The sequence below is a fragment of the Lynx rufus genome, unplaced genomic scaffold, assembly GCF_022079265.1.
Source record: "Lynx rufus isolate CCGP_SWC_20201006 ecotype Redwood Valley unplaced genomic scaffold, mLynRuf1.p SCAF_16, whole genome shotgun sequence".
Lineage (NCBI taxonomy): Eukaryota > Metazoa > Chordata > Mammalia > Carnivora > Felidae > Lynx > Lynx rufus.
In genome coordinates, this window is record NW_025814830.1 from 39,460,573 (window position 1) to 39,487,665 (window position 27,093).

Consider the following 27,093-nt stretch of genomic DNA (forward strand, 5'->3'; position numbering starts at 1 on the left):
GCGGCGGCGACCCTGTCCGCGGTCCGGGGAGGGTCAGCACAGCCGCCGAGACGCCGAAGACCTTGCCGCCCGTGCGAGGTGAGGCGGCACGGCGCAGGGCGACGGCCCGACGGGCGGGAGGGACTGACGACCTGCGGCCACGGTCGCTTCCTGGCGCATTGGGCCTATCCCTGCCCAGGGAGCCCCGCAGGAGCCCAGTGTGCAGGGGCCTGCGGGACTGGGGAACAGGCCAGGTGGCTGCTTGGGATCCCCGTTGTACGAGGCTGGACTGGTCTCGAAACGTGCTGCTGTGCTGGGTGGCCCCGATGTCTGGGGCTGTGTGGGCCTGGTGGACGTGGTCAGCTGCCCTGCCCGCTGTTCAACCAGCCGGCGTCGGTCACGGTGAACTAAGCAGGTTGTCCTCACTGCCTTTACGTGTCCGGCACCTACTTCACACCTCGCCTTTGCGACTGAACGCTAGGAGCTGTCGGGGCAGCTGGTCGCTTCCATGTTCAGCCTGGGAAAAAGCAGGCCTGAGCCTAGCCGGGTTGCCTGCTCCGCAAGCCATCATCCTTCAGTTTATAAGGGGACACTCAGCTCCCCACGCCCACTCTCCCTCCACGAAGCTGCTGAAGCGATAATTTCCACCTGAAAATTTGAATAAGTCCTTCACTGCATGAAACTGGATCCCTGGTGCCTATAGGATGAGGTCCAAGCTTCACTAGTAAGGCATTCAGGGTTCTTCATAATCTGGTAGAGGCATGACCCGGAAGTCAATACCTGGGCACTTCTACCTTCTGAGCTCAGTGTTTTAATACTTTTGTCTTTTTTCATTTTTGTACTTGTAATACATTTTGAAATACTCTTCTTTACCCCACCCCTAACCACCAGAATGGAAAATTTACATCTATCCTTTAAAATCCATCTTAGATTACCTTTCCTTGCAAAAGCCTCTCTTGCTTTACAAGTAACCATTGGCTCCTCGGTCATTTTATTCATGTGACTACTGTTGAGTATATCATGTTGTGTCGCGTGATGGTGGGAGTGAGTCTCCTGTCTGCATCTGAGTGCCTGGCTGGCTCTGTGCCTGCTATAAAGTAGGAGCTGAATGGACTGGGATGGGTTGTTGGTTTTAGAACCAGATTCAGCTATATTACTGAGCCCCTATTAGGGGTCGCGATCTGAGATGAGCACAGCAAATGTGTATCTCTTGTTTGCACATGCACATGTATGCATGTGGTAGGTGGTGCAGCCTTGTCAACTTTGATGGTCTAAAATCTCATGGGGTAATTTTTCAAGATACAAATTCAAGAGTCTCACTCTGATATTTTGATTCAGAATATCTGGAATCTGGTAGGAAACTGTATTTTGGAAAAAAAAAAACAACAAAAAACAACACTTCAGGTGACTTTGCTCCCTAGTTGAACATCTTTGTCATTGCACTAGGAAACTGTTGGGTCTTCTTTGTCCATTGGGAAGGGCTTAGCTGTGCCATATGGACTCCTGTTAGAGTCTCGTTGCCCATACTTTGGGGAGGCAGTATGATTCGCTTGAGTAGTTTGTGGTAGTAGTTTGAGCTTTGGAATCAGAAAGACTTGGATTCATTTCTTGGTGTTTGTGAGATCTTGAGGTCCTTGAAGTCCCACTTTGCTCATCCCAAAATAGCAGTAATCATGGCTACTGTGTGTACTTGCATAGAAGAGTGGGAGTGCATATAAGATACTTAACACAGTTGGAACTCAGGAAATGGAAGACATCGTTATTATTAATGGCTGTTCTCCCAGAGTGTGTCCCTTATCAAAAGGAGATCTCAGGAAGCCTGTTGGCTCTTCAAATTGAGTCTCATGTAGGAAGCTGCCTTATGTAATTTCCTCAAGGTAATTTCTGCTTATCAAGGAAAGCTATGACAAAACTGTGCTTCTCCTCAGGGCAGTTGCAGTTGGTCCTTCCCCTGGAAGAAATTTGGAATGCTGATTCATTAGAGGGTAGGTTTGTTGTATAAGCGCTTTCTCCCCGTTTAATTGCAATTCCTGAACTTCTTAAGTTGTATAAATGAGCTAGAGAAAGTACAGCTGTCAGGAAACCTGTTTGCCCCTGACACCGAGCTAGAGTTGCACCTCACTTGGAATGGGATACCCCTGAAGATCCTACTGTCTCTGGAATCTGAAATAGATACTGGGGATCTCTGTCAGTCACAAGTTCATAGTTAAATGAGTGAGGCTTTGGTTTGGCCTTCTGTTTTACTTTACAAGTGTTCACATGTTATGTGGGCAATTTTGTCCTTTTCAGAGCTTCCCGACTGTATGATATGAATGAGCTGTAGGTATGCCAAAGTACTGACCCTTGAGTTTCCAGATAGTTGAGAACAGCTGTCCCCCTCAATACCAGGGTGCATAGAGAAAATTTTGAGAAGTACAGCCCTGGAAGAATGGAAGTAATTCTGCTTGTTGAGAGCTAGAAGGAGATTTATTTATTTGAAATCCCTTTCCTTCCAAGAATCTTACTCAGTGAATACTAAGCGGATTTGTATTGGCTAGGTCATTACTGAGCTAATTCTTGGGACAGCCTTCTATTGTCATGGTGTCTGATACGATGCTAAAGTAAAAAAATGTCGTGTTTTCATTTTGCGGAGGAAAGTTATCTCAGAGGGTCCCTTTCCAGGCTACCAGTCTTGAAGTGGCCTCAAAGGGCATCATAAGAGAGACTCTTGATGTGGGACCATCTGTACTGTAAGTTCCTTGAGAGTAGAGTTTATGGCAACCTTCTTTTTGCCTGTCACAGCCCCTGGCAGGGTTCCTGGCCCACAGCAGGAGTTCAGTAAATATTTGTGGGTTGAACTTTGGGATTTTGGAAGGAGAACTCCAGGTACGTTGCCAGACTCTGTATTTCTGATGGTGGGATGGCCAGTGGTGGGATGTGTTAGATGGAGCTGGGGTCATGATTAAATGAGGACACAGCAAACTTTTGAACTTTCTCCTCTCAGCCCTAAGGCAGGAGTCTCTGCCCACCAGTTATTACCATGTAAAGCAGTGATGCCTAACTGGAGTCCTTGGGAAGTGGTGTCCTGAGTTACTATATTCTAAAAAGAAATCAGGGTGCCTGGGTGGTTCAGTTTGTTAAGCATCTGACTCTTGATCTTAGCTCAGGTCTTGATCTCAGGGTTGTGAGTTCAAACCTTGTGTGGGCTGGGCATGGAGCTGTTTTAAAACAAACAAAAAAAGGAAGTCATAACAATTTTTATTATGAAATAATATTAAAAGTTAAAACTGGGCCGCCTGGCTGGCCCAGTCTATAGTGCATGCTACTCTGGGATGTCAGGGTCTGGAGTTCAAGCCCCATGTTGGGCATGGAGCCTACTTAAAAAAAAAAAAAAAAAAAAGTTAAAACATAGGAGTGAATAATGCACAGTGTCTTTAGACAAACACTGTAATAATTTGGTGTATATTCCTCTGGCACTTTACAAAATTTGTATAATAGTCTGTACATTTCTACAGTATATATTTTTGTTAACTTTAAAAACGTAATATGTAGTGATGATTTTAAAAAATAGCTGGGGCACCTGGCTGGCTCAGTCAGTAGAGCGTAGGACTCTTGATTTCAGGGTCATGAGTTCAAGCCCCACATTGGGTGTAGAGCTTACTTAAAAAAAAAAAATAGCATTGCAGAAATCACAGAAATATGTAAAGTGAGAAGTCAAAGCCTGCTTGCCTTCCTCCTTCCCTCCCTTTCTCCCTCCCTCCTCTCCTCTCCCTTCCTTCCTTCCTTCCTTCCTTCCTTCCTTCCTTCCTTCCTTCCTCCACTCCTTCCTTCCTTCCTTCCTTCTGTTCCCTTCACCCTAGAGGCAGTCACCATCAAGTTTCTCTTTTACCTTTCTAGGATATTTTTTCTACATACATGTCTGTATCTTTTTTTAACCCCCTCATTGGATGTATACTTCAGATGCTATTTTAAACGACTTACTATATCACGGATATGGATCCTGGCACGAAGCCATTCAATAAAATTGACTGGTATCTTTCTTTGTCAGTATATACGGATTTACCTCATTCATTTCAACAGCTTCAGAGTATTCCATTGAATGAATGGATCTTTATTTAATTATTCTCTTACTGATGGATATTTGGGTAATGTCCATTATTATTATAAAGAACTTTGCCATGAACTTCCTTGTACAAATACACCTTTGCATACTCATGAAAGTGGTTTTATAGCATTATTTCTGAAAGTGGAATTGCTAGATGCAGTGTCAGTTTCCCAGTTTGAAAAAGCAGAATCACTTACTCTCCCTAAGGTTGCAGAGGTCCTTGTTTAGGAGTTTTCATCTAAAGTGACAAGCTCTTTTGCCTGGTATCTCTGTTGCCCCATGATGGTTAGAAGTGTTGTTTAGTAGTTCCTTATTTCTGGGATTACTGGGAGATTACTGTCTACTTCATTTTGATAGATAGTTTTTCAAAACATAGAGCATAACCTTTTACAGGTGAAAGGTTATGAAGCTTTTCTGTGGAGAACAATCTTAGGGGGTGTTACTGGAGAGGGCTGGGTGCATATGGGCCCCTGCCTTGGATAGAGCCACACAGTTGGCTTCCGTGGCCAGGAAATTGTTTCAAGATCCATTGTAGGCCCCGCCCCCTCTCTCCCATGGGTCAGGTCTGGCAGCTTGTGGACAAATTTGATTTGGAGTTCAATTAACAATCTGTAAGACTCAAACAGACCTGAGAGCTCCAGCTTCCTTGGTCACTGAGGACATTTACACAGGCACTGAAAGAGCACAGCTCTGTTTTAACCACCAGTCTGGTCTCTTCCCGACACTTGAAAATTTGTGAGGTTCTGAAATTGGTGCCTTGCAGCAGGTAGAAATCCAAGAGCCAGTCCACCTTTCACTCATTGTTAGCAAACACGAATCACTGCTCTGAGCTCAGGACTTTGCTGGGTGCCAGAGAGTTCTAGAAACCCAAGAAGTAGCCTCTTCCTTCAAGGGGGCTGACAGTTCTAGTGTTCTAAGGCAGTCTAGAGTACAGCAGTGAGCAGTGTGACCCAGAGTGTACTTGGAATGGAGGTTTCATAATACAGATCCTTCAGAAAAGGTCCTCAGTAAAGGTTTGTTAATTCATTAGCAGAGTGGTGTGAGGAAGGGTAGAGGCCTTGACCTGGCGACCTCTGCTGAGATCCAGGCACTTGCGGAGTCTCCCTTGTGATGGAAGGAGCTCTGGATGGAGAACCAGGAGATTTAGGTCCTTCCTTGGCAGTCACTATCTTAAGTGGCTGTGGACAAGTTTATGTTTTTCTCGGCCTTTCGTTTCTGTAGAGTATTAGGACAGTAGTGCTGAATGCTCATGCCCACTACCACACTCTATCCAACATGCTGGGACTCCTTGAGGAGTGCTTGGCAGGAGGTTGGGAGTTGAGGGTATGGAGGCCGACTTTAGAGAGTTCAGTTCTTTCTGAAAGATGTGTTAGGATTGGTGTTGCGAAAGGGAATAGTGACTTGTGATAGCTGGCGAGGTGTGACCTCCTGAGTCTTGTCTCACACCCTGGTCACTGTGCTGGGGGCTACACAGGAGAGCTGGGGGCAGGAAAACATTCTGCCCTTATTCCCAGAAGTTTTGTCAGATGCCTTCCCTGTCCCCGTTTGCCTTTTCACCTGACCTCTGCCGAAGGAGACTTTTACAGATGTGATTAGAGTGTGGAGCAGCTGTGATCACCTGGGGGCTGTCGGCTGTTGCCCTCCCCCTGAGCTAGCAGCCTCTGTCCTCTACTCTTCATCTGTAGTTGGGAAGGTGGAGTACCAGCATCAGCTTATCTTTGAAGAGTTTCTAATTGAAATAGATGTGGGAGAAACTGTGTCCCAGAAAGGAAGAAGGAAGGTCAGAGAGGGATACTCCTTGGCTGTCTTAGTGCTGACTTGAGATCCCTGCCCATACTTTGTTTAAAGTGAGAAGTCAGGCCTTTTCTTTTGTAAACCTTAGTTTTTCTCAGCAAGACCAGACTAGATGTGCACATTTAAACAAAAAGACCCAGTGCATATGCCTGGAAACAATTATTTATTTTGCGATTCTAGGATTCTGCCTCACCAGGGAGAAGACATCTGAGTGGCCGTGCTGGGTCACCTGTGCCATTTGTCTTCTCTCTGAATGGTGATAGATGTTGCTTACCAGTGGTCTTGGGGATCAGGGCCCTGTATTGTGCCTCAGGAAACCTGGCCCAAGAACTATCCTCTTCCTGAGTTGCAGCCCTTGACTACATTGAGAGTATTGTGTTTTCCCTGAAAGAAGAGATGAATCTGCAGAATTCCTGTCCACGGTTCTAATCTTTAGCCTCTGTGAAAAAGAAGCTTGTTTCTAAATGCCTTTGTTTAAACATGATTTCCTAAGCTACTGTGTGGGATCTCCTCGACATTTGGGTGAGAATTGCAGCAAATGTGGATGAGTTGATGGAGGAATCTTCCCTCATGTGAGGAAAGATATACCTCATTCGACTGACAGTCATATCCACATGTTGATTAAAATCTGAGCCCTTAATCTGTGGTCTCCAGATTCTTCCTTTTTATCTGATGGATTGATTGATAATTGAGCTCTTGGGTATGTTTCAGTGATGAGCTTGTTCCTTGAAAGAATTAGCCACATTGGGCAGTATCACCACCTTAGAAGCAGGCCCTTGACTCACTGGAATCTGGTGGCCTCTATGGGTTCTCTGTGATGCCCAAGTTGCCACAGCAAAACCTGCCTGTGTCTCCCTCCGCTGCCTTTGATCGGATGGCCTGCTGGCTTCTCCCGGGGGTGAGGGTGGGGGTGGGTTAGGCGTCGCCCCTTAGCTCAAAGCACCACCCGTGGTTAGCCATGGAATCTCTGACGCTGATTCTTTTCAAGTGTCAGATTCTACTTCCAGTGATCCACAGTGAATGTCATATGGATGTTGCACGTGCCCTGCAACACACCCAACACTGATCTTTTCCCACAGTTTCCCAAACGTGTACCTCCTGGTATGCTGCTGACTGTTTTGCCCAGGAGCCCAAGCAAAGGACTAGCGTGTCACCCTCTCTCCTTCCTTTCACTCTTTATTTTTATTTATTTAAAAAAAAATTTTTTTTAACATTTATTTATTTTTGAGACAGAGAGAGACAGAGCATGAACGGGGGAGGGTCAGAGAGAGAGGGAGACACAGAATCTGAAACAGGCTCCAGGCTCTGAGCAGTCAGCACAGAGCCCGACGCGGGGCTCGAACTCACGGACTGTGAGATCGTGACCTGAGCCGAAGTCGGCCGCTTAAACGACTGAGCCACCCAGGCGCCCCTCCTTTCACTCTTTATATCTAGCTTTTAGTCCTTGTCCATTCTCCTGCTGACACCCCTCCGTTCCACCCTGCTATCTGGGCCACCACCCTCCTCCCTGGCCCTTTTAATCTACTTTGACCCTCCTCCAGTTCACTTCTTTCTAAACACAGATTGATTGCCTCTCTTTGTAAACTCTTTGGTAGTTCCAGTCACCTCCCTGGACGGTCTTGGTTCCTCACCCTACCTTGTGCTGCTCTCCACAACCTGGTTCCTGCTGCTTCAAGAACTTGAAGCCACCCCACCCCCAGTCCTGTCTTCATACCACCAAACTGCCCATTCCCGGACACAGGGTATTATTCTGGGGCTCTGAATCTTTGAGTGTATTGTGCTCTCTGCCTGAAACACCATTCCCACGTTTCCTCACCTGACTCATCCTTACTCGAAATTCACTGTGGGGTCACCTCCTCCAGGAAGCTTTCCTTAACTCCTGTGTCTCTCCTTATGTCTACTGTTGTTTCTCAAGCTTAACACTTAACATGCTATATTGAAATGATCTGTTTTTATGATGTTTTCTTCATTTGCACTGTGACCTTAGTGACCAGGTTTTGCTTTTGTGTCTGTGTGTGTTAAAATATAATCTACACAGGACCATGTCTTACCATTCCTGAATCCCTAGCACCTAGTAGATGTTTGTGAGGTAAACAAAAATATCTATGGGTGTCTGCCCCCAGTTCCTGGCACATGGCTTCTGAAACCCTTGTAATTTCTTAACTGATAAGAGCATAAAGAGCATCAGTTATTCTAATATTTGGTCTTTGACTCTAGTTCCTGATACAGGTTCCTGAAACCCTTGAAATTTCTTGGGTGATAGGAGTGTTTTTTATTCTAATGAGGTGACTTTGAGTGGGCCCCCAGGTGACTCCTAGATGGGAGCTAGTCACCAGAAAGACTCATGCCATGATAAGAAGCTTGGAATTTTCAGCCCTGCCTCCTATTCTCTTGAGAAGGGAGAAGAGTTGAAAATGGAGTTAATGATTGATTGTGCCCACATGATGAAGCCTCCATAAAATCCCAATAGTAGGGTGTTCGGGGAGCTTCTGAGTTGGTGAACACGTAGATGTGCTGGGAGAGTGGTGCACCCAGAGGGGGCATGGAAGCTCCATGCCCCTTCCCATGTGCCTTGCCCTGTGCATCTCTTCCATCGGGATGTTTACTTGTATCCTTTATCATATCCTTTAATAAACTGTAAATGTAAGTAAGTGTTTCTGGGAGTTCTGTGAATCTCTCTAGTAAATTGATTGAACCCAAGGAGGAGGTTGTTGGGACCCCTGTCTGTGATCGGTTGGTCAGAAACACAGGTGATAACCTAGACTTGTAACTGGTACCTGCAGTGTGTGTAAGGGCGAGGGCAGTCTTAGGGAGCCTGAGCCCTTAACCTGTGGGATCTGACGCTACCTTTGGGTAGACAGTGTCAGAATTGAGTTAAATTGTAGGACATCTGGCTGGTGTTACAAGAATTGCTTGGGGTGGGGACACCACACATGTGATCAGAGGTGTCAAAATGAAGTGTTCTCTGTGAAGGTAGAGGAGACACACAGAGTGAAGAAAAATACACAGTAGGGAAGAACTGTTTATTTCCTTACATAGGAAGGGGGAATAGCTGGTTTTTTCCTTTACAATGTTTAATAAATGTTTGCTCTGATTTGATAATTTTACTCCTAATTCTGTATGGCATCATCAATAGGAAATTCTCATCCCTCTTCTTTCACCCATGGGGCCCTCAAGATAGAGAAGGATGGCCAGGGTAGAAGTGACTTCTGGAAAGCATTACTTCAACACTTTACCTTATCCAGGCCCTACCAGCCACAGGGTGTTAATGGTTGCAACATCTCTGTCTGGGAAGCAAATGGAGAAGCTCTTGGATCCTCATCCCAAGGAAGCAGAGTACTCTGATCCACAGCCTGAGTCACATCTAGATGAAACTGTTAGTGTCGTTTCTGAGTTCATGGTCTCCTTTGTCTCTTAAATGAAGCCCAAGATAGTTTGGTGGCTACCTGGTGGCAACGTGCTAAGGTTTGTAGTCCTAAGTTCACAGGGTTTGATTTCAGCCAGCCTTGGGTTGTGTGGCATTGTATGGTGAACTGGGGAAGTGAAAGACCCTGGAACAAGATGTTAAACTGCCAGGTGAAGATGGTGCATTAGCAAAGTAATGAGAACCATCTAGAAAAGAGTAAGGTTAGGGCAGAGAACCAGGGTAGTGATGGTAGTGGTGGCAGCAGTTGTAGGAAGGAATCAACCCCTGCAGGAGGCTAGAGGGCGAGGAAAGATATCCATGAGGGACACCTTGGAGAAGCTGCTTTCTGAGCCCTGCTGGGTGATAGTGTTGGAGAGTCGGCTTCCAACATTCCACACCCCCGTTTCAGGAAAGATGAGTCAGAGTAATAAGAGGAATGATTTTAACATTTAAAAAAACAGAATTTCAACTAGGATAAGGGGCCCAGACAGAGTAGGGAGGAGGGTGGGGGCAGCGACAGCTGAGCCCCATGCATGTTCCTGCCCTTCATTTGGTGTTGGAAAGCAGCATGAGAATCAGATCCAGGGAGATATAAGTCAAGACCATGGAGCTCAGACCCAACCTTTCATCTGGACCCTTCACTGAGCACTCAGGGGCCAACACCATCCTCCCTTCCAGGGAACCATATTAGAGTCAGGTCTTCAGGCTACATTTATTGAGGGGCAAGGGAGAATAGGTGAGGAGGGTGGCTGCTATCTTTTCAGAGCTATCTCTGGCTATGTTGACTTGCCCTTTCTTCTGTCTGCGTAGGTGTAGACGGGGCACTGCCTGCAGAGCAGGTCCTGCCAGCCTCGTTGGAGAGGATGCCCCCGTGTCCGTGATGGGCTGTGGGACAAGCAAGGTCCTTCCTGAGCCGCCAAAGGATGTCCAGCTGGATCTCGTCAAGAAGGTGGAGCCCTTCAGTGGCACTAAGAGTGATGTGTACAAGCACTTCATCACAGAGGTGGACAGTGTTGGTGCTCTCAAAGCTGGGTTCCCAGCAGCCAGTCAGTGTGCAAACCCCTGCCCTGGTGCCCCCACTGCCGGCCACACAGAGCCTCCCTCAGAACCACCACGCAGGGCCAGGGTGGCTAAGTATAGGGCTAAGTTTGACCCACGTGTGACAGCCAAGTACGACATCAAAGCCCTGATTGGCCGAGGCAGCTTCAGCCGGGTAGTACGCGTGGAGCACCGTGCAACCCGGCAGCCGTATGCCATCAAGATGATTGAGACCAAGTACCGGGAAGGGCGAGAAGTATGTGAGTCAGAGCTGCGTGTGCTGCGCCGGGTGCGTCATGCCAACATCATCCAGCTGGTGGAGGTGTTTGAGACGCAGGAGCGTGTGTACATGGTGATGGAGCTGGCCACTGGTGGAGAGCTCTTTGATCGCATCATCGCCAAGGGTTCTTTCACTGAGCGTGATGCCACACGGGTGCTGCAGATGGTGTTGGATGGTGTCCGATATCTGCATGCGCTGGGCATCACACACCGAGACCTCAAGCCTGAGAATCTGCTTTACTACCACCCAGGCACTGACTCCAAGATCATCATCACTGACTTCGGCCTGGCCAGTGCCCGCAAGAAGGGTGATGACTGCCTGATGAAGACCACTTGTGGCACACCCGAGTACATTGCTCCCGAGGTCCTGGTCCGCAAGCCCTACACCAACTCAGTTGACATGTGGGCACTGGGTGTCATTGCCTACATCCTGCTCAGTGGCACCATGCCCTTTGAGGATGACAACCGCACCAGGCTATACCGGCAAATCCTCAGGGGCAAGTACAGTTACTCGGGGGAGGTGAGTCTGCCCTGTCTCAGGGATGTTGGGAGGCCCCTGGGTGGGGGGATATCTTGCAGCTCTTGATCAGAAGGATGTGCTCTGAGGACCATGTTCATGGGGCCAGGCAGGTAGAGAATAGTAGGATATCTCGGTTTGGGTTTCCCCAAAAGTGAGCTCTGAGACTTGGGAGCAGATCATTTAATTGGGATATGATTCCAGTAAGCACAGATGAAGGGTGGGGAAGGTAAGGCAGAAAGGGAGGAAGCCACTAAAGGGCATATTAAGAAGTAGACTTCCTGGGGGCCACTGGAACTCCCACTGGGAGCCCTGTGAATAATCACATGGGACATACCTCAGAATTGTACCACTGAGGGACAAGAACGTGGGTGGGTGTTAATACACTGACTCCTGCATGAGTCGAGAATTTATTAGGGGGTGGGGCATTAAATCCCTGGCACTTCTGGGCTGTCCTGAATGCCAGCTAGTGCTGGAGAAAATCTTCAGGCAAAGAAGCAGGGAGATGCAGGCACTGTCACTGGGAGCTGTCCACATGCACAGGAGCAGCACCGTAGGCGCGGGCCGGAGCATGTGGGACAGGGCAGCCACAACATCTGCTCCACAGGGACCTGGGACAAGCTAGCGTGACCACGCCCTGTCTACAGGAGCCGCTGCTGCTCATCTTTTCCCAGTTTTGCCACACAGCCCAGAGGATTCTGTGCACCCAGACATTCCAGTTTTCTAAAGAGAAGCCAGAAAATTTGATTGTAAAATGTTGGAATCCATTCACATGTTTACGTACTATCTTCTGTGCCAACAAATACTAACCTGCAGGCCAGATTCAACCAGGAGTTTGTGTCTTTGGATCCACGGATTTCCCTGATACCTGAAAAAATCTTTTAGGTTTCAGTACTGGTGGGAGCTGAAGGAAGGTGCACAAAAAGAAAGAGTTGGTTGGTTCTTAGGCAGGATGCTGACTGGGTAGGAGAGGAGGCTGACCATAGGCACCACCAGGTGCTACAAGCATAATGGTGGGCTTGGGAAGGTTGTGAATAAAAGAATATGTGATGGCTTAAATAGGAGGTGAAGTAAGCTTTGTAGGAGAACAGGATTCTGCCAAGGCAGTGAGGGCCCCTCCCCAAGTTCCCCTGCAGAGTGCTCCCCATGGCGTTCCTCTCAGGCTTGGGCCTGCTGACTGCTGTCCATGCCTCCTGAACTACCCATGTGGAGGGGAAGGAGCTCTGGGACCAGCTTCCTTCTGAAACCTAGCTTTCCTTCCAAGGACTTTGGACTGGGTCCTCTCTGGCCCCAGCCAACTGGCCCAGAGCAGCATTTCCTGCAGAAGTTACCCCAAAGCCTCTTGCCACTTTGTCTTCAGTGCTTAATGTCCTGTGCTCCATCAATTCCCTATCAGCTTCCAGATGTGGTCGTGGGGTCAGTCAAGGACTTCCTGTGAGGTTGGGGGCTGGCATTCCCTAGAGGGATTTCCAGGTCACGTGTCAGAGTTGTATGAGGAAGGGAGGGAAACCTTTATCTTTAAAATATACATCTATTTTTAAAGTATTTATTTATTTATTTATTTATTTATTTATTTAGAGACAGAGAGAGTGAGCGGGGGAGGGGCAGAAAGAGGGAGAGAGAGAATCCCAAGCAGGCTCCACACTGTCAGTGCAAAGCCTGATGCGGGGCTCGAACTCATGAACCACAAGACCATGACCTGAGCCGAAACCAAGAATTGGATGCTTAACCAACTGAGCCACCCAGACGCCCCTAGAAGCCTTCATCTTTAGACCAGCTCTGTGCTGGCCACAGGCGAAGAAGAAACTGGGGCTTTCTCTAGCTCTCTCTTAAAGTTTCTCACATCTTCTTTGCACCAAATGGATTCAACAAAACAAACCCTGACTGGCTGGGAAGCGCAGGCTGTGATGGTGTGGTCGCAGAGGACACCTCATTGCTCACCCTCTGGGCCAGGTTTCATCACTGGCCAGAAGACCCAGCATCCACCTGCCAGAGACAGTGTTGTGCCAAGGCCTGACCTAGCTGCTGTGCACTAGGAGCTCTGTGTGATGCCAGGCTGTTAGGGTTCTTCCTGGCAGAGGGAGTAGTGGACTTAGCTATAGCAGAGAGGGAGGTTTCCCAAGAGATGTTGACAAAGGTGTTGACTCTTTCAAAAGCCTGTAGGTTTGCCCAAGAGTTCCTAATTCTGGCAGTTATTGATCAAGCAGTTTATCTAATTGGAGCTTGCAGTCTTCCTAACTGGCTATTGATTATCCGTGTCTGGGAGAATGACAAATGAATGTAGTGAGGAATACACTCAGGCTTCCTGCTCCTTCTGTAGCCACAGGACTGGGTCCTGAGCCTGCTTCCTGCTCTGTTGGAATCACAGTCTGGGGCTCCAGTGTGTGTGTGGCAAGGGGAATGGGGCACTGTCCAACCTTGCCTCCCAACCCCTCAGTTGCAGCTGAAAGCATGAGTTCCCAGTTCCAGAGTCAAATTCATGGCCAACCCTGATGGCACCTGTCTATTACAGTAGACAGATGCCATCTGACCCCAAAAACTTGTTCTACCACCATCTACAGAGAGTTGTGGTTTGGGTGGGATTTGTCTGGGGTATTTCCTGGGTGGGGAGGTCTCATCATTAGATCAGGTGCTCTGAGGTGGGGACCAAGCATCTCTCTGTTCTGCTGGCCATTGCCTTACCCATAAGTGCACCTGGGGAAGATGCATAGAGACATGAAGTCATGTTCTCCATCCCCATGAAGATTGAGATTGCCTGGGGAGAAAGGACTAGGAGTAGGAAATGGCCACAGAACAAATCCTTGTTGGCAGGCACATGCCAACACAGGGCTTGGGCAGTCTGGAACGTGAGCTGTGTGGCTCAGATCAGGTGGCTGGACTGGTCCCCTTTCTTTGGGCTGGGCCCTGCTCCCACCCTCAGTCCAGTCATCTGTCTTCTTCTGTGTGATGGTCATTTGCCCTTCTGAAGGCCATCTAAGTGAGCAAGGCCCTGTGAGAAAACCTATCTGAGACCATGTCATGTTAAGGGGGTGTTTTAATCTAGCTTCTTCTGCAAATGAAGGACCACCCACTTTGAGCTCAGCAAGGTTTGGAGATGTGCATTCCTCACCTGACAGTAAGCCGCATGGTAGTGCCTTTCTAGGGGCATTTTTCCTGCCCCCCGCCTTCTAGTAGTGGTGTTGTATGTGCCTACCCAATGTGCTTATTTCCTGAAGCCTATGTCTTTGCAGCCCCCTGTCAGGCTCAGTGGTTTCTGTGGACTTTCTACAGGAGGTGAGCTTTGAGAAGGAGGAGGCTCAGAGAAAGGGACATTGCTGACTGTGCTCAGAATAAATAGGAGATTGTTTGGAGGTAATGGAGTACAGGTTGATGAGGCTGGGCCAGGCCTGCCGTTTGCTGTTGGGAGCTCCATAATTGCAGAGGCTACTTGGGGATTGGAAGCATTAGGTGTGAGGGAGTCCTCTGTGTTCTTGGTAGTAAAGGGGGAATGCAGCAGAAAGTATTGTGAGAGACCCGCAGGAGAAAGGCTGACTGGGGGCTGTTGGAGTAATCCCCGTTGGGGATGGGGGAACCTGATGTCCTGGGGTAATTGGGGCAGATCAGTGATTCCAGAGAATGAGCTCCACTATGGTATGAACCATAGTGAGATGAGAGAATCCTCCTGCAGCTCTGTAGGAGCATCATCTTACAGGGGCAGATTGAGAGACACCTGACTGCCCTATGGTCCAAAGAGTAAGTAGGCTTCTGCCTTGACATCCCCGGGTGGGGCCCAGTGGTGGAGGGAAATACACCAAGTGCCTGGCTCCTACCCCACAACCCTGACACTCTGGATATTCAGGCCATAGCCCTGGCCCCACTCTCTGCCCCATTTCCTACACACCATAGGCCCAAGATGTTTGCTCCACTCACTCCACATACTAAGCTCAGGCTTTTCACTCTGCTCCCACTGTTGGCTGTAGAAACTTGACCAGCTCTAAAAGGTTCAATTCAAAGATTGCTTCCATCAAGAATGGTGCTGTGTAGTGCCTACTGAGTACCAGACACAGGGCTAGGGGTTCTGTATCCAACATGTTTAATCACAACAGTGCTGCCAGGTGGGTGTAATGCCCCATTTTACAGATGAGGAAATTGAAGCTAGCAAGGTTAAGTAACTTGTCCATGGTCTCACAGCTAGAGGGTGGCAGGCCTGTGATTTGAATCCAGGCCATCTTGGTGTCAGAGTTCTTGGCTTTTCCATCCCCACAGTCTATGTTCTTTGACATACATGTCTCAGCATGTTGCTGGAGTCTTTGTTTCAGCACTTTCTTGGGCTGTTGTCTGTGGACATCTCTTAGGCCTGTAAGGTCCTTGAAGACAGCACGTGTATCAATACTTATGTTCCCGGTACTTTTCTCCTGGCTTCTCCTGAGGGAAGCACTGGTGGTCGGTGATTCCCTGGGAAAGGACCCAAAAGTGGCTGGCAGGCAGATGGGGCAGCCCCCTCTTCTGGGGGCTGGACTCCAGGAAAAAGTGAAGAGCCTGCTGGAGATGTGTCTAGTAGTCTGTGATCAGACCCGCTTAGAAGCAGCTGCAGGAATCTTGGAAGAGGAGGGAATGCTGGGAAGGAGACGGTTATGACAGATAATTTTGAGAAGAGAAATCTGCATTTTCTCTGGGGACCAGAGGTGCCAGAGTGGAGAGGGCCAAGCCAGGGTCATGTGGGAAGTGATGGGAGACACATGTTGGCCAGATGTGAAGAAGGCCTGTGTTGAGTGTGTGAGCAGTCTGAAGACACAAAGAGCCACCTCGAAAGAGGGAGCTTCTTGTCATGAGAGATTCCAGAAGGACTGGAGCAGTTATTTCTAAAGGAGTGACACAGAAGGTGAGTCATCATCTGTTAAGACCCATACTAGAGGACTGTTACGGTCCCACTGACTTGGAGATTCTATGATTGACTTGATGTGAGATGTGATGTTGCCGGCCTAATGTTACTGCTTTTCTCAAGAGTTCTATTCCTAGAGTAAGGACAGACGAAGAGGCTCTTGTGGGATTGATGGCAAAGTGGTACCATCAGCAGCTTTGCTGTCTGCCTCATTTGGCAGCCTTTAATTGTTGCCGTCTGCTTGGGCAGTCTTTGAGCTGTGGGCAAGCCCAAGTGACTGCCCCACGAACAGCTGGGCTGGGGCAGAGGTTCTTACAGTGCCTTGTTCAGAAAGAGAGTGCTGCCAGGCAAGGGACAGAATCTTGGTGGGAGAGGAAGGCCACTTGCAGACCCAGCGTGCTACTCCCTGGGGGATTTTGTTGGAGGGAGGTGGCTTTTCAGGGATGGCCTCTGGGCTGCAGTCTGACTACCCATCCACGTGGCACCAAGGGGCAGGCGCTCAGGGGCGTGAGTTGGACCATCTTGTAGTTCTGAGAGCCCTACTTCTTTAAATGACCTTAACGCTTGTCATTCAACCCTGGGATGTTGAAGATAAAAGGAGGTATGGGGAATGTGCCATGTCCTGTTGCTCTGTAGGTGAAGGGCATCGGCGCCTGTGAGGGGGCTGATCATGCGCCTGTGAGGGGGCTGATCATTCATATGCCCTGATAGATAGCAGCCAGCTGAGTAGGGATAGGACCTTGGCCCAGAACCATGGAGAGGACTTCTCCAGGGGTGTGGGAGAGCTGGAGACTGGACGTTGTGTGCAGGCAGCAGATGAAATGCAAAGAGGCAGGTAGCATGTTTCCAGGCTTGTGCTTGGATTCTGCTGGCTGTCTTTAACTGCCTCACATTCCCACCTCCAGTGTGGATGGGGGCTGTGACGGGCCATCAGTTCATCACTCTTCTCTTGCTGCCTCCTGCTCCCAGAGTAAGTGGATGGCTTTCCCATGTCTGTCTCAATAGCTGACAGCACAAGGAAACACAAATTGATTTAGAATTCTTTGCTGGGAGGTATCTCTAAGCCCTTGCTCCTTGCCTCTCTGCTGGTGGCTGTTGGGTGCCAAGAGCTGAGTGATGGTGCTGGCTCTATGCCAGGATCCCATGATGCCCCCATACCTGTCCAGGAGGGATCCCTCTGGAAGGGCTGTCCCTACTTCACCACACCTCCTGGTACGCAGTAAGTATTCAACAGACAAGTCTCCCTCCTTAACTGTAGGAGCAGACGCTGGCAGTCCAGATCCTTGACTGGTCACTGGAAGGTGATATGATTTGGTCTACTAGGTGAGGGCCTTACTGGACCCTCACTGGTCACTGTGCTTGGAGACCTCTTGGAGGAAGGCAGGGGTAGCTTCCTTCTGGTGGGGGCAGGAGGCAGGCTTGGAGCAGAGAGGGACAATATCCCCTTCCTGTGCCACCTCTGGTCCACCGCTCAGCTCCCTGGAGCTCTCTCCTCTAGGCTTCCCTCTGCCGCTGCTACCTTGGTTACACAGTCCCCAGAGAGCAGTTCTCTCCTGTGGTGGCAGAAACAGAGGCCCATCTCCTACATTGCTGCATTCAGCCATTCCTACCAAAATGCTTGGCCCTGACCACCTCCAGCTTCTCATTAACTCAGGGTCAGATCCTCCTTTCATCACTGCTGTTTCCCACCCCTGGCCCCACCGAGGCCTCTCCAACAAAGGGGTGTTATCGTGGGTTGTGTTGGAGCAGTGCCTGGTGTGTGCCATCCATCCCCTCCCTCTCCTGCTCTTCTCATTGTCTGTCTCCACCTGGATAGCTCTGCCTGCTCACAGGCCCTGTTGCTTCTAGGCTCTTGAGTTCCTCTGGGAGCTGCCACGGCTGTTGTCTCTCCCACGATCTGACCTCTTTAAATCCGCTGACGGCCTCCCACACTCATCCCCTCCTGCCCCCACTGAGGCGGAAGCATACTTGCAGGTGGATGGGATGGCTAAAGATGACCTGGTCCAACCACTCCCCACCAGCCATGCCTCTCCAGACTCTCCTTCCTTGGTCAGTTTTCCATCTCACAAGGTCACTCTTCTCGTGCATGCCTGCCTGGCCTCAGTTCATCTGTCTCCCAGAGCAAGTATGGTGCCCAGACCTGAGCTTTGCTTCAGTATGGCCTGGCCAGCTTGGAGCAGAAGTCTCCTTCATCTCTTCACTCATCCTGTCGTTCCATGTTGTCCAAGTCCTGTGTACCCAGGGTTCAGGGACAGAGTCTCAGTGTGCGTTACATGCTAATAGCCACCAGGGCTCCAAACTGTCTCAGAAATTAGAATGGGAGGAAGTTTTTTTTGTTTTGTTTTTGTGTGTGTGTGTGTTTTTGTTTTGTTTTGTTTTGTTCGGAGCCCAAAAGGGGTCTCAAACTCACAGGACTCTCGAGATTGAGACTTGAGTTGAGATCGAGTCAGACACTTACCCAACTGAGCCACCCGGGTGCCCTATGTTTTTTATTTTTTAAATGCTTATTTTATTATTTTTGAGACAGAGTGTAAACAGGGGAGGGGCAGAGAGCGAGAAGGTGACATAGAATTTGAAACAGGCTCCAGGCTCTGAGCTGTCAGCCCAGAGCCCAATGCGGGGCTTGAACTCGGAAACAGTGAGATTATGACCTGAGCTGAAGTTGGATGAAGTTGGACACTTAACCGACTGAGCCACCCAGACGCCCCCCCCCACCCTTGTTTTTTCTTTTCTTACTTTTTTTTTTTTTTTTTTAAAGAGCCAGGTTGGCCTCAGCAAAATCTGTGAGTGGAATTAAAAGAGACCACTCAGCAGCATGCTCTAAAATCCAGAACCTTCCAGGACTGCTCAAGACATTATTAAAAGCAGACAGCACTTGGTTGCTGGCACAGGTTGCCAGCATCCCCCTGATTCCAAAGTGAGCACGTAGCATCCTTATGGATTCTTGAGTTGTACCCTGTCTCCCCCCTGTCCCTGTCCTTCACTTTGTGAACTCTGGGCAGGGACAGGTGGGGGTGCAGAATTTAACTTTTTTTTTTTTTAAGTTTGTTTATTTTGAGAGAGACAGAGACAGCATGAGCGGGGGTGGGGCAGAGACAGAGGGAGACAGAGAGAATCCCAAGCAGCCTCCAGGCTACCAGCTCAGAGCCCGATGTGACGCTCAATCACGAACCATGAGATCGTGACCTGAGCCAAAACCAAGAGTCAGGATGCTTAACTGACTGAGCCACCCAGGCGCCCCCAGGATTTCATTTTGTTACTCATTTCAAGTTTCAGAACACAGCTTTGCTAACCTTTAAGTTGTCACGCCTTTTCTTGTTTTATTTTTATCTTCATTCTCTGCATCTTTTTAAAATTCTATTATCTTCCTTCTTTTTCTCCCTTCAGGCTCTCTCCCCTAAGGTCCTCTTTCCTGCTGCTCAGCCCCCACCCATCCCCTGCCAGGTCCTAGGGTGGTGGATTCTGTTTGGTGTGGAAGCCCAGGCACCAGGATGGTGAGTGTCTTGACCAGAGGAAGGGGTTGCTGGCTCCACTGCCACACTATGTCTAGCTCTGCCGAATTTTTCAAAACACTTTGCCTCATGGGCAATGTCAGAGTGTGCTGTTTTTGTTGTACTAATAGTTCTCTTCTCCTGTGTAAACCCAAAGCTCCATTTCCCAGAAACGTGCTCTTTTCTCTGCTCTCGTTCAGGCCCACGTAAGTACAGGAAGGAGGCCTTTGGGGGTGGGAATACTGGGTCTGAAAATACATCTTGAGACAAAGCTGAGGGAAGATTGAGTCATGGGAGCAAAGCCCAGGCTTCTTTCCTCCCTTCATTCCCCTAACAGCTCTAGCAGCTCTTGCAGCTCTTTGGTGAGGCCACCTTCTCTGCCAGGGAACCTTCCCGAGTCATCATGGCCTGGAAAAGAACCCAGAGAGGTCAAGAGGTCAAGGCCATTTAAATGTTAGATGCTATGCTTCTGTTTCTCACTTGCAGCCAAGTGAGGAAGAAAGCTGGGAAGCCGTGTTCTTAGAATCCAGGACTTTGGCAACTGGAAGACACTTAAAATCCATTGCATTTGGCTCCTTCATATGTTTTTTTAAGTTTATTTATTTTGAGGGACGCCTGGGTGGCTCAGTCGGTTGAGCGTCTGACTTCAGCTCTGGTCACGATCTCACGTCTGTGAGTTCCAGCCCCACGTCGGGCTCTGTGCTGACAGCTCAGAGCCTGGAGCCTGCTTCGGATTCTGTGTCTCCCTCTCTCTCTGCCCCTCCCCCACTCATGCTCTGTCTCTCTCTGTCAAAAATAAACATTAAAAAAAAAAATTTAAGTTTATTTATTTTGAGAGAGAGACAGCACAAGTGGGGGGAGGCGGTGGGGAGGGCAGTGAGAGAATCCCAAGCAGGCTTTGTGCTGCCAGTGCAGAGCCTGACATGGGGCTCAAACTCACGAACTGTGAGATTCTGACCTGAGCCAAAACCAAGAGTCAGATGTTTACTGACTGAGCCACCCAGGCGCCCCTGGCTCCTTCATATTAAAAGTGAGGAGGCTTCTTTTCTCTAAGGTTGCACAGAGAAAGTAGACCTAGAATGTCTAGAAGCTCTAGAAGTCTCTGGGCTTTCAGCCTAATGCTTTAATTTGTCACCCAGATGCCATCCAGAAAAGCCAGGCCTTTCTTTGCCCTCACTTAAGAATGGGCAGACCTGCCTGCCAGAGGGAGTCTAGGGCAAGGCCTGTGAGCTAGGTTTGCTTCTGGAGGGAAGCAGCTTCCTCCTCTCTCGGCAGTCTAGGCCAGAGAGCTGCCTTCATCCTTTGTTCCTTTAGCCCTTGGGCTTAAGGCGCAACCATTGGTAGTGTGGCCTGGGCAGTGTTCTTCCCAGGCCCTGTGACATTAGAGCTAGAGCAAGTAAAAGGGGCTGGGGAGGAGGGAAGTTCATCCTCTGAGCTGGAGTGGAAAGTCCTTTCTGATTTTGTGCTTCCCTTTAAAGGGAATGTTGGATTCTGCTGCTGAGGAGTGACTGGTCCCTCAGAAACAGGGGATGAGGAAGGTGAAGTTGGTAAGGAAGTGCTCTGGGAGAGTTCCATCTATCCCTTTTTGGCTTCTCTGCTGTTACAGTATCAAGAGTTGATACCCTAGAGGTGCCCGGCTGACTCAGTAGAACACGTGACTCTTGATCTTGGGGTCATGAGTTTAAGCTCCAGGTTGGGCCCAGAGCTTACTTGGAAAAAAAAAAAAAGGTAGGTACCCTAACTGCAAGGGGAGGAGGACTCAAGGGCCACAGACTAGGGAAAAGGACAACCAGCTTGATGGTCAGAAACAGGGTGGAGGTGATGTCCCTCCTCCTACAGTCTCTCCTTATCTTTTCAGGACAGGGCCCAGCCCTTCACACACACAGCTCATAAAAGGCTCATGGAAAGGACAGTGTAGGCTCTCACCCTGGGTATTGAAGCTGCCCTAGGCTCCCACAGCAGAGGGAGACCTGAATCTGGAGGCATGGCAGACTGACATTTAACATTCCCTTCCATGCCCCATACTCTAAGTCAGTCCAGAAACAGGTGGAAGCCTCTGGGAGACTGGCCAGGTGGTACCTGGGGCCTGTCCCTTCTGTCAGCCACCTGAGCCTCACATGTGTCCCTGACTTGACTCCAAGTTTACTGAGGTGAGAGTTCTGTTCTTTACCCAGAGCCAGCAGTTAGAGCTATGGAAAGTCAAAGGCATGACTGTTTATCACTATTCTCTTTCTCATGCCCACAGTGCTACCCAGCCAGTCAGTCATGGGCTGACAGACATACTCATGGAGCTCTAGAGGCCCAAGTATGTTGTGGAAACAAGTGGGTTGGTCTGTGGGGATTGAAAGCTTTCTTAGGAGGTACTGAATTGGACTTGACCAGAAGCATGGCCCTGGGTGAGTGTGGAGTCTTGCTTTTCCTTGCTGAGTACTGTTGGAGGCCTCAGCAGTGCTCCCAGGGGCCACTGTTCTGAAGGGCAGCCTGAGCCCCTATCTCACTGTAGTGGGGTGGGTTGAGGACCACTTACCTGCTTTTGGCCTACCTGACTTCCTGCCGCAAGCCTCTCAGGGTATGAGGGTTAGGCCGGGTGCCATTGGCACAGCCTGATTCTCAGGTCAGGATGGCTTAAGTCACATTGGCTTGGGGGACCCACCTGGTCCAGCTGCTTATAGCTCCTGAAAGATGGGGAGAGCCAGGGCCTGCTGAAGAGGGCCGGGCTGGCCCTTAGATAAATGAGTTCATTGGCATTCTGCACACGGCTGCGTGTACACAGTAATTGGGGAGGCAAGCATCTGGGGGAGCAGAAGGCACAGATCAATCTGGCTCACTTTTGTCACTAACAGGCTGGCCGCTCGGCGAGCAGCAGGGGTCGATGCCTGGTGTGAGCATGTGTCACTCTGGAGATGAAAATGCTTAAGCTCACAGGATGGGTCTGGTGAGAGGCCAGTCTCGGACTGCACTGGACTTGTGTGGAACTGCAGGGGTCTGGCTTGGTCTGGCTGGGTATGGATGTGAAGTGGGGGTGTCTCTGACCCATCTATGTTTAGGTTCCTGGCTTGTGAGTCCAGCTTCACCACTGTTTCTTTGTCATCAGAGGAGTTGTCCCTCTTCTCTCTTGGCTGGACCAAGGGGGCATGGGCAGAATCGATGTCCCAGCTCTGTTTGGCTAGCCTGGGCTGCCAGTTCTGTCTTTGGGCTGTCCCACCAGTAGGCCCTGCTGAGCCACAGTGTATTTCTCAGTGATTTTCTTTCTCTTGAAGACCAGAAAGGCTGGTAGGGCAGCACAGGTATTCCCATGACCCAGTCTGTTCAGCTTCTAGGTTTTGCTCTGTCCGTCGGGGGCCCCATTATGCCTTTCTTTCCATTACTTAAGTGAGTGGTCGGGGCTGCAGCGAGTGTCGGTGGTTTCGACTGGCTGGCCCCTCACAGTGGCTTCTTGTGTTCAGATGGCAGGAGCAAGACATGGGGCTTTCTTGAACCGTGAGCCAAAAGCTACTGTGGCAGCTGTGTAGTCCAGTCCCCCTGCATGTCAGCTTCTGTAGCGGAGCCCTGAGCTGCGCGGGCCTGCAGGGAAACTTGGACCAGACTGTGTGTGTGGGAGGGCTGTCACTCTGCGCCCCCTCACTGCTCTCAGCAAGGTATTTATGGGCTCCCCTGCCTGCATATCCTGAGGCCCTGTCTTCCTCCTGAGGGCTCTTGTCTCCCCAGGAATTGCTGGGAGCTAGCACATTGGTGAGGAGGACCCTGTTAAGTGATTGTTCGGTAATGTGATCTGTCATTTTCCAGCAGTTCAGTTTAGTAAAAGCTGAGATTTGCCTTCCAAAAACCAGGTTAGGGTAGCAACTGCAAGTAGTCCCCACCCCTTCTTCGGGACTTCAGAAGAGTGTTCTCTTTGGTGCTCCCCCTCCACGTCCTGTATGTAAGTGGGGAAGGGTATGGGGGAAGAATTGGAGGTCAAGGAAGTTGAACTGGGGGAAGCAATAGTCAGTGTATAAGTGTATCTGCTGAATGGGCATACAGTTGCCCTGAATGTGGGCTCTTAGATTTTCCTGAACCCCCTGGAGATTGAGTTCAGTTGTGCCCCAGGGCAAAGGGCACCATAAAGTGGAACAGGCAGACCTCATTTGGCAGGAAGGAGGGTGACGGTGCCCTCAATATCCCGGCCAAACCCGCCGTAGGCTCAGCAAAGGTCCTACTTGCCTACTCTTTGGGAATATCAGAACCCATGCCAAAGTGCTCCCAGAAGACTCAGGCACTCAGAACAGTTCTGTGTCTACCTTCCTCCAGTAGAGGGGCTTGAGGGCCTTGAGGGCCTCTGTATGCCTAGCACCAGGCACTAGGGCTCATCCAGCTTAGCTTGGTCTAATGGGAATGAACAATGAACTTGAAATCACTGGAATAATTGCTTAGCTCTGGGGGCTAAGAGGAAGCCTGAGAAAGTGTCCTTTACCCTGAGAACCTGAGGATTCAGCTGGGTGAAGACAAGCCGTACAGGCTGAGTCCCTGAGACAGACAGCTGCTTGGTGTATGGCTGAGGTGAGGCAGCCACGGGTGTTTGTAGGAGATCAGGCTTTGTGCAGTTTATCTGAGGACAGAATGTACTAAAATGAGGCTGGTCTAGAGCACTGCCAGGCATCCCCTGTGTGGTTTAAAGAGGTCGTGAAGACTGGAAAGAAGGGCCCTGGTCCCACCTATCCCCCAAGAGCTCCCTGCCTTCTCAGCAGATGGAGAAATCTAGTTGCCTTGAATTGTTTCCTTGTCTCCCCATGGCTGAGGGGTGGAGGCTGATGTGGGGAATGCAGTGGTTGCCCACCATCACTCTGTCAGATGGAGAGAGGTGGGTCACCTCTTAAAAGACAAGGAAGTTCCCTGCTAAGTGGCCTGATATGGACATCCAGAGTTTGGAGCTTAAGTCTGGCTCAGGATATGGTGGAAGGTTTGGGTCATTCTCTTTAAATCTTCCTGAGTTATAGTGATTTGGGGGTAGCTGGGGGATCTTGATGGGGACCACCTTCCTGAGCCAGGCTTCGAGTCCAGATACCTTAGAAGTTTGCTGCTTGGGGGAACGGGGGAAAACAGGTCTTTCTCCTACTTGTCAGATGGACTCCTTACCCAGAGAACAGCCTCTGCTTGGTGGCCTGGGCCAGTGTTGGCTAGGAAGGGGAGGTCCAGAAAGAATGCTGTACTTGGGAGGAGCTGGGCAGTGCCTCTCTCTAGGGGGAGAGTGCTGGAATGCTGCATAATGCTAAGTGCTATGGTGATGGCATCATCAGGATGGGGAGAGCAGTGTTGAGTGCTCCCACTCTAATGCTTGTTCTTGGCCTCTAGCCCTGGCCCAGTGTGTCTAACTTGGCCAAGGACTTCATTGATCGCCTGTTGACGGTGGATCCTGGCGCCCGTATGACTGCACTGCAGGCCTTGAGGCACCCGTGGGTGGTAAGCATGGCAGCCTCTTCATCCATGAAGAATCTGCACCGCTCCATCTCCCAGAACCTCCTCAAACGTGCTTCTTCCCGCTGCCAGAGCACCAAGTCGGCCCAGTCCACGCGTTCTAGCCGCTCTACGCGCTCCAACAAGTCACGCCGTGTGCGTGAGCGGGAACTGCGGGAGCTCAACCTGCGATACCAGCAGCAGTACAACGGCTGAGCTGCTGGCTACGGCGCAGACATGCCATGGTCCCAGCTTGGCCGTGCATCACTGTGCCATCTGGCCCTGATGCCCTCTCTGGAGATAGGCCTGTATGGCCGGCAGCAGGTGAATGGCCCTACCCACTTCTCTTCAGCAGCCCCCATCCTCATCCTGGGCCTGAGCCTGGTGTGACCAAGTGGAGGGAGCCTGGGGACATGTGAGCCCTCTGAACTGGCACCGGTGCTCCTTTTGGTGGGCAACTGCTCTGCTACCAGTTGGGAAAAGGGCAGGACCTGGCCTCGGGCTCTTTCACCCCTTGGCTCTTCCCCAAGACCAAAGAGGCAAGCTGTGCCAGGTAGAGGGTGTCCTGTTGTCCCAGGACTCTTTGGGACAGTTACTTCTGAAACCCTCTTTCCTCCACTGAACCTTCATCTCTGGCCTCCCACATTCCATTGCATCCTGATCTGTAACACAGAGAGAGGCCCAGGTAGGCCCAAAGCTTGTGTCTTGGCTGGACTCCCAGCTAAGTCTAAACAGTCTCCCACCTCTCACCCAAGATCTGTCTTCCTTCGTGGTACCCCCAGAGGCCCCTCCTGGACTCAGGACTGGCTAGAACCTCTGGTGGTAGGGCCATGGCATAGTCCTTGGCCCTTCTGGACTGTGTGGCCATGTTGGTAGCAGGCTTGCTCCAGGCTCTAACCTCTCTCTGACAGTGGGAGGGAGAGCTCCTGCCCACCAGCCCATTGCTCTCAGTGCCTTCTTTGCAGAGCCCACTATCACTTCTTTCTCCCCCTTGGATGCCCATTCTATTCCCTAGGTGCCTCCTTCCCAACTGTGGGGGATTAAAGGGAGCCCCACTGCTGCTACCTGGGGAATGGGGGCACCTGGGCCAAGGTACAGGCCAGGGGCTTCCCAGGGAGAGCCCCATCAATATTCCAGTGTCAGCCCTGGTTCTACCCTTGGTACTGCCCAATGTCCCTTCCCTTCAGGCTCTGCAGTGGCATAAAGGCGCCATCTAGTGTCTGGCATGAGTATGGGCAGCCTGGGAATGACCACTGTGCTCACCCTTCATCTTCTAGAGGAAGTGGGAAGGAAGGAGCTGCTGTGTTGAGGAAAGGTCCCAGGCTGCTCAGCACTCCCCTTCTGCTGAGCTTCTGCACAGCTCCAGTTGGAACTTAGCCATACTGTGTGACCTGCCTCTGAACCCTGAGTGCCTGGGGCCCTGGCCTTCTCACAACTGGCCTTGCTTGGGCCAGCCTGTCCTTGCTTCCTTTCACAGCATTACCTGTCCAGCCTGGGCCCTGCCGAATCTTAGGTTGGAGGGAGCTCCTGCAGGAGGTGGGTGGAATTGGGTGGCTGCTCTCCCGGAGGCCTGAGCCAGACCATCCCCGTGTTAGTCAAGGTGCCTCCCCACCACCACAAACAAGGCTGGAACCCAAGTCCCCTTCTTCCTCAGCTGCTTTCAGTGGCAGAAAAGGAGGTGTGGCCCAGCTTTAGCTGTAGCTAGATTGCAGGGCCTCTGCCAGCTGGGAGAGACTGGCCCTCACTCAGTTTTTCCCAGTGGGTAGCCTTGGGCCAGGCCCTCCTCTTTCTGCATCTGCCCACCTCCAGTGGGAAACAAGGCCAAAGAGAACACTCTGGGCCAAGTCGACTGCCTTAAACATTCCCTCCTATCCTCAGTGCTCCTGGCACAAGGCAGCAGAGAGCCCAAGCCCTGTGGCCTCAGAATTCCCCTCACTTCCCCAAGTGCCTCTGGAGGCCTGAACCCTGGGGATTTATTTCCTCTCTTGTCCAAGATAGGCCTGACCCTAAGGGTAGGACAGAGGGAGGTTGGAGACATGGGCCTTTATGCCATGGACCGTAGATGGAGAGTGTGCAGTTATTTATTTTGTGTACTCAGTTTGTAAATGTATCCTCTGTACTCAATAAACAGGCTGCCCTCCCTAGGGAAGGCTGCCCATCCATTCTGACAGCCCAGGCTCCTTGCTGTGGACCAGAGGAGGAGATACCCTGCCA

The 27,093-nt window shown here is 50.3% G+C and overlaps 1 protein-coding gene across 2 annotated transcripts; it reads left to right on the forward strand.

Annotated features, from left to right (window-relative positions):
- Positions 1-27,049, forward strand: PSKH1 (protein serine kinase H1). 2 transcript variants are annotated; one of them, XM_047078614.1, is made up of 3 exons: positions 1-78; positions 10,074-11,100; positions 24,778-27,049. In XM_047078614.1, the coding sequence occupies exons 2-3, from the start codon at positions 10,144-10,146 to the stop codon at positions 25,093-25,095; spliced, it is 1,275 nt and encodes a 424-aa protein (XP_046934570.1). In that variant the 5' UTR covers positions 1-78; positions 10,074-10,143; the 3' UTR covers positions 25,096-27,049. The 2 variants fall into 2 exon arrangements, with proteins under 2 accessions (XP_046934570.1, XP_046934569.1); XM_047078613.1 differs by lacking the exon at positions 1-78 and adding an exon at positions 9,048-9,322.
- The last annotated feature ends 44 nt before the right edge of the window (positions 27,050-27,093 follow it).